Source organism: Sinocyclocheilus anshuiensis, unplaced genomic scaffold (assembly GCF_001515605.1).
Source record: "Sinocyclocheilus anshuiensis isolate Anshui unplaced genomic scaffold, SAMN03320099.WGS_v1.1 scaffold1438, whole genome shotgun sequence".
In the NCBI taxonomy this organism is placed as follows: domain Eukaryota; kingdom Metazoa; phylum Chordata; class Actinopteri; order Cypriniformes; family Cyprinidae; genus Sinocyclocheilus; species Sinocyclocheilus anshuiensis.
Window position 1 is genome coordinate 67,250 of NW_015558609.1, and position 7,683 is coordinate 74,932.

Consider the following 7,683-nt stretch of genomic DNA (forward strand, 5'->3'; position numbering starts at 1 on the left):
TTCACTTTCGCCAGAAAGTCGTGTATGCCTAAGGTTGAAAATAAATGATCTTTATAGTGAATGCCCATATAAACAGTCTTATTTTTATGATTTAATTTGAATCCAAATGATGCGTGTGATAAGTGAGTGAACATCAAAGATCACACAACAGAAGTGTGCGCGCGCTCTCTCTGTCTCTCTCTCCCTCCCTACCGTTATGTAACTTGTGCATTGTTTTACTTACTTGTTTTTGACATATCCAACCAAACTACAAACTTTCCAGTGATGTCTGTGAGAAAGGGATATTCTCGACAAGCTCGCGCATCTGCACCACCGCGCGCTCAATCTACTCAGCGTGCTTTGCTTATCAGCTCGCGCACATCAGCTATACAGGCGTTAATACTGAATGTTTAACATTATATTCATTGCACGCATACACTTCGTAGACATCCTTAATCTCTAATAACTCCATTCTGCTGTCTGTTGTTCTGTTGTCGGTGTTTCTTTGTCTGAATATAGCACTTATAACATGCTGTGTGGTATTGGCGTTTGGTATCGGGGCATTTTAACGAGTACGAGTACAAGTACAGGAGCTCAGTATCGGGCCCGATACCGATACCCGATACTGGTATCAGTATCGGTGCATCCCTAAATAAAATCACTAAAGTTTGTTCTCTGTGGCAGAACGAGAATGCTAAATACACTGAGAAAGCATCAATTACATACCGTATGTGCAATTTTTTCTTTAAATGTTTTTCGTCAATAGTGAAATTAAAAGAATTTGAAATTGGCCAATACATCCATTTTCCCCCCCAAACAAAATCTCTTAAATGCAGTCACATCATAATTATGACTTCCAAACTCATAAACAGGAGCATCCCAAGAGGATTATACATGCATGTAATGAGGTCATGTGACAAAGTTAATGAATGGGAGAAACTGCAATGCGCAATATGATGGCTCTAGTCGAGCCTTCTAAATAAAAGAGTCACTTCACCACTGCAGCTGCCATTAGAAGCTCTGATTCCCATAGAAACCTGAGACTCACTTAGTCTCACTTAGGACTGCACGTGCATTGGCGGGACCGATCTGAAAAATATGCTTTCTTAAAGGGGTCATATGATGCTTTTTTAAAGATCATTATTTTGTGTATTTCGTGTAACAGAATATGTTGACATGCTGTAATATTCAAAAAACACGTTATTTTTCAAATACTGTACATTATTGTAGGTCCTCTATGCCCCGCCTCTCTCAAACGCTTCGTTTTCTACAAAGTCCCCTCCTTTGACAAGCGCAGTCTGCTCTAGAGAAAGGAAAACTTGAAATCGCATCATATGACCCCTTTAATGCTATATATGTCACGTCTGTCTAAGGGTTTTGTTCATGTTTTCAGTTCAGGTCTATCTAGTCAAGTCTTTTATTTCATGTCTTTTACTTTTACTTCAGTCATGTTTGTGTCATGTGACCTCCTGTTCCAGCTTGTTTCTCATGTCATGTTTTCATTGGTTCATTGTCTTTTCTCATTATTAGTTCTGTTCGCTCACTGGTTCATGTTCATTTGTCTTGTTATCTTGTTTAGCAGTTCTGTTAACTTTTGTCATTGATTGTGTCATGTGATTAACACATAGTCTTGCAATTAAACCCTGATTTGCCATTTTTCCTTGTACTGAAGCACTGAAGCTATTCCATGCCAGGTCATTGTTTTTATCTAGTCAAGCTCATAGCTCATGGTTATGTTTAGTTTCTCATCTAAGATTAAGCTCAGAGTTTATGTTCTGGATAAAATCCATTCCATCTTCCCAACATTGAACACTGGTCAATAGTATTACCATTGTTTCTATGATATTTACAAGTATCATGGTAATTCCATGGTATTCTTTGAGGTGTTTTTGAGTAATATGTAAATAATTATGCAAAGCACACAATCTTCCTCACTAAAAGCACCATGGTATTATCATGCTTTTTTGAAATAATACTACCATGTTTTTTTCTGGACACAATACTATTGTAAAACTTTTTGGACATGGTACCAATGGTATCTAATTATGCCAAGCATCACATTTAACGCTACTGGTTTGCATTGATTATAACTGCTTTTTAATGGTTTCATGTTTTTTCTCTAAGTATTATAAACTTCCTTGGTTTGCATTAATTATATCTTTTTTTTAATTATTATTCTATTTTAGCATTGAAAACAGCATTTATTAGACAAGCCAGACTTAATTGCTGATTTGAAATATTATATTTAAATGCCAGAGATTTCAGTATTTCCCCATTCATAAATATAGTTTGTCTTGCATGCCTGAAGTAGCTGCCTGGAGGCATTGTAAATATGGCCACCATGTAAATATTATTTTCCTTAAAAAGTACTTTGATACTACTTTGTTGCAACATGGGTTTGGCTAGTTAGCATGGTTCAGTTAGCTACACCATTCTGCTTGCAAAAAGCATTTTTTTTCTCTACTGACAGTCATTCAAAAGTGTCCATGGCACTTATACAGGTAGATCATATGTTTGGCTGATAAAATCCACTACCAAACACTTTGAAATAAATGGGAATGTTAATGGATATACAGTATAGTTTTCTCCAAGTATGATATTATACACTTCCTTGGTTTGATTAGAATTGCATAATGTTCATATACTATTTTCACATACTATTTTTTAAATATAGTTGGCAATATTCAGTATACACTGTGAAGTACACAGTGCTCTAGAATTCTATTCCAAACACTGCCTGAGCGTTTGCCCGTGTCTGAGAGAAAGAGATTGCTGGGACACAAGCGCATGCACATCCATCCATCTATCTGCTGTCAAGTGCCTAATTCCCCGTCTCTCCCACTTCTCATCCTCCGTACTTTTCACACATTCCCCCTCTCTTTTCTTTCACCTGCTCTTGTTTCATTTATCGCCAGGCTCATGTCAACACTCTTAGTTTCAGTGTTGGGCTTTAACATCCCGTTGCGTGTCGGCGCTCGGCAGGAGGCATGCATGAATTAACACAGACACAAAATCTGGAGATAATGTCGATCTTTGAAGCGGTTTAGATAATGCCATGAAAGTGTGTGTTTATGACTGTATGCAAATAATATCGTCCTGTTTCAAAACCTCTCCATTCCTAGGGGCCAAGAACACCTATTAGTACTAATCATAAAAAAAAATACACTATGAAGCAATTAGAATAATCTAGTCATTATTGTCACATTACTACATTCCTTGAGGAGACAGATGGCAGTGAGGCGCATTCTGTCTCACGGAGAATGCAGCACATAATAACTTGTGGAAATGAGCAAATTCATCTCAAGCAATCTACTCGCTTACTCACTTTGTGTTTGTCTCAATCGTGCCATCTTCCAATGCACCACTTTTACTCTCTGTTACTCTCTATAGAAAAATTAGCAAAGAGTACTGTGGTAGAACCATGGTTACCATGTGCCATGTGTTAGAACATGGTACAATAGGGATTCTTTGGTTTTTTTTGGACATGGTACAATGGTATGATATCTTGGAGCAACATCTAAATAATTATGGAATCTCATTCCACCTTCCCAATACTGGACATTACCATTGTTTATAGACTAGAACAAATATACAAGTATCATGGTAATACCATGGTATTCTTTGAAGTTTATTGGAGTAACATGTAAATAATTATCCCAAGCACACAATCTTCTTCACTAAAACACCATGGTATTATGCTTTCTAAAGTACAATGGATTGGTATTACCATGTTTTTTTTTCTTCTGGACACTGTACTATAGTAAAAGTTTTAGAGGGTTTTTTGGACATGGTAACAAGCAACATCTAAATAATCATGTCAAGAATGCCATTCTCCAAATATTGAACATTGGTACCACAGTATTACCATAGTTTCTAGATTAGAACACATATAAAAGCCATGGTAATACCATAGTACTGACTGACCTACATTGGAGTATATGTAAATACCATGCAATATATGCATAATATCAAAGCACCATGGTATTACCACTTGATGCCATATCAAGGATATCCCACTGTGCTTTTTTCCTAAAGGTTTCCATGAACCATCGGGCAGTTTTTAACTTCCACTGTGTCCTCCTTATACCTTTCTCACCTTCACACTGCCTGCTTTGCTTTCCTCGTACGCCAGCTATATCTGGACACGCTCTCACACAGACCTTCCCTAAAGCTTATTATCCAAGATACCTAATGGTTAATATTACATAAATGTGACACACATGCTGCACTATGATTATTTAATACAGAATGGCATATGTTGCTAAATAATTACAGGCGGCCACACTCCAGGGTGGGATAGCCCTTACAGTACACAACACATCTCTCTCTGCCCAAACCAAACTTGCTCACATGGTGGTCCAAAACGTGCCTCCCATGTCGCTCTTATTTTCTTCCATAATCCAAACAAATCGATCACATATACACAGGGAACAGATGCTTTTTAGTAGCTTTTCAGTATGCACAGGCATCGCTGAAGTCTAATTAACCCCACACTATACATCCACACATATCTCATCATCCAGTAATGCTGTAATGCCAACATCTTCACTATTTGGCATTATAATGGTTACTTTTATTTTATATTTATTATCTATTGCAAAAACTGGAAATATAAAATATCTTTGAATAAGCTAAGCTTACAGTGCATGCATAGCTTCATTGGTATAGGCTAGTTATGATGGGTTTGCATAGTTTTTTTAACGTATCGATGCATCATCATCACATAAAATATATAGTACTGCAATGCATCTTGTTTTTCTGCAATAATTTAGCTTTAATGCCATTGGGATTTCTGGATGCAGTGCATCCTCTATGTGCAGCCTTGTTTGCAGTAACGCTGTACCAACGAATCGATCAACTGCTTCGGAATGATACACTAAAATACCCTCATGGGCCATCTATGCAAGGATGTGCATGTCAGTGCACGAGCTGACATTGCGAGCATCTCAGCGCATTTTCCCCGCATGACAAGAGTGCACTCTTGCAAGGTCTCGAGGCATTTCACATCCTAACACGTACAATCGACACGGTAACTCACGAGATCACCTCGTTATCCGAGCGCGGTTAGCTACCCGACAAGCGCGCTCACTGACATTGGAGTAAAAGATGCGTATGGGCGAGCGCAAGGAGACGCATGAAACAATGCAGGAATGCAATGCAAACGCCACGCTACCTTTAAGTCGTCCTTTCGCTGTCATCCTCAAACTGTCAAAAATATTTCATTGGATCGAGATGTTAATCTCTCTCTTGCTCTCCTCCCCCTCTATGGCTCTCTCTCTCTCGGGTAACCTGGCACTGTATAACAGTTCATCCATCCGCCAGCAGGCGCGCGCAGCCGTCTATGCGCTCCACATATGTGGCAAGCCGTTTCGCATTTATTCTTCAAAACTGTTTCTTAGATTTATGTGACTGCAATTTAGTTTTAATTACTACATATATACATGTAATATAGTTTCTAGTACCTATTAGTGACTACATCTACACTGCTAGTAAATGCACAAATAATTACAAAGAAAAAGCAAGTAACACTTAAACATGAAAATAGCATATAAAAAAAACGTCCTCCAGTAATCTTTGTTTTATTTTCGTCTTCGGAAAAAAAATGACAGTGTAGGCTATTTCCGTTTTATTGCACTTATTAGATACTAGTACCCATTTAGTCATCACCCCAGTTGTTAGTAACATTCTTATTTCACTAGTTAACAACTGTTTTTTCCCTTTACTTTTGAGATGACTAGTTGAGATACTTTTGAGTGACTCGTTGCAAAAAATAAATAATACAGAAGAAACAATTTTCACTCAAAACGTGGTAGTAAATGTCACAGGTACATAGAAATGTTAATTAACACATTGAATTAAATTTGAAATTTTGAAATTGAAATCTTGAAAAACGTACTCCAATAATCTTTTATTTATAACTTTGAAAATCATTTTTCAAGTGTAGTATCTGATAAATAAGCACTTGTTACTAATTTGCTAACATAAAAAATGTTAGTTTTAAAGAATAAATGCTAAAATGACTTGCCATACCTCGCCTGCATCAGCATCGCTGAGCATTTAGGGAACCGTAATGGGTTGCCAATCTCATATAATGGGAATACTTTTTTTGGATGCAAAACACACCATCCGAAGCATCCTGATCAATCATTAATGCATGACGTATGAGGTTTTCAAAAAATCTTCGATAAAAAGATCTTCCTTACAGCGCATCATCATAGAAACAGAATCATAGCGAGTCATGCACAATCGCACTTAACGCTGCATGCTTAAATATACTGAGTATGAATAAAAAGGTACACAACACAATGCACTTACATTTGATTAGGCGGTCGGTAAGGTTTAAACCCATGATGTCTGTGCTGGACATTCTCATGGGTTGTTGTAGATAACGGGGAAAGTGCGCCGACTCCTAACGGGCGAGCGTGCGGTCTTCGGTGCTGCGGGATGCGCGGGCTGCAGAAGCCGCATCACTTGGTGCGTCTCTCCTCCGTCCACCGTCGGTCAGGGGGAAGATGTGTCGCAGCTGATCCGGGGAAACAGTTATGCTGGAGATGCTGGACTCTGCCTGGTGCCGTGTGGGGGCGGATGGGTAGACAGATAGATAGATGGATGGATGGAGTAGCAGGAGGGGGGCTGGGAGACTTCTGCTCGGTTCAGGGTATCCTCAGCGCGTTGCAGCACCACCCCGACATGGCGAAGAAAGGAACTCCCACGCTCTGGTTTGCAGGGACTGCCTCATACTGCCATCACGCGGAGGCTGATTCGGGGTTTCCCTGCGCACGAGATGAGAGAGAGAGCGCGCGCACACCCAGGCCTTGTTGCTGCTTTATTGACGTCAGTCTTTTTAATGCTTCATGCCGTAGAGAGTCAGAAGGCGGCGTAGGATTCTGACTGTATTATGAATGTTGCAAAAAGAACCAGCTTATGTTATCTTTGTTCTTTTATCTATCTATCTATCTATCTATCTATCTATCTATCTATCTATCTATCTATTTTTTTGTCAAATCAAATATTGTATAATTACCATTTTGGAATGCTGCTTCATTAACATAAGTACAAAACAATTAATGGTTTCCATTGTTTTTGGGCACTGCACCCATGGTAATACCATGGACTTTTGAACATGTACCATGGTAATACAATGTTATTTTTTGAAATAACATAGAGTAGCATGTAAATAATGTATGATAGTCATTCAATAGCAAGTTATCAAAGTATCACTTTACCATGCTACCACAACAACACAGTGCGTTTTAAATATACCACCTGGTCCATTTTGATATTTTATGCTTTCATCACTCTAGTTTGCACTATTTTGTTGTCATGTATTAATAATCAGCAATATTTTTTGTGTTGTATCATTAACAATTTCCTTTAAACCCAGTGTGTCAGTACTGTTCTGTTCTATTCCACCATTACGCCTAAAGGCTTGCTTTTTTCAGTGAATGTGATTGTCTGAATGGGGTAGATAGAGGGCATAAACCTGTGCAACGGGATAAAGGTATCACAATGAAACAAGGTATTTTAGGAATATAGGCCGATCGTTTGATCTTTTTAGATTTGTGTAATCAGGATTATGTGAGGATCAGACAAAAGCAGCCTAAAAATATTTGCTATTAATTGTTTGGACAATCAAATATTAGAAACGCGAACAAAAGCAGGTAAGACAATAAATAAATAAATAAATAAATAAATAAATATATA

At 38.2% G+C, this 7,683-nt stretch overlaps 1 protein-coding gene across 4 annotated transcripts in view; it reads right to left on the reverse strand.

Annotated features, from left to right (window-relative positions):
- Positions 1–7,683, reverse strand: part of LOC107680292 (serine/threonine-protein phosphatase 2B catalytic subunit alpha isoform-like) — a 45,390-nt gene that overhangs the window by 37,313 nt on the left and 394 nt on the right. For 2 of the 4 annotated variants that reach the window (XM_016476132.1, XM_016476129.1), the window contains exon 1: positions 6,295–6,801. In XM_016476132.1, coding sequence (XP_016331618.1) covers positions 6,295–6,352 — 58 coding nt within the window. In that variant the 5' untranslated portion in view covers positions 6,353–6,801. Of the gene's footprint in view, positions 1–5,152; positions 5,264–6,294; positions 6,802–7,683 lie in introns of those variants that run through there. The other 2 variants (XM_016476130.1, XM_016476131.1) reach the window with 2 other exon arrangements.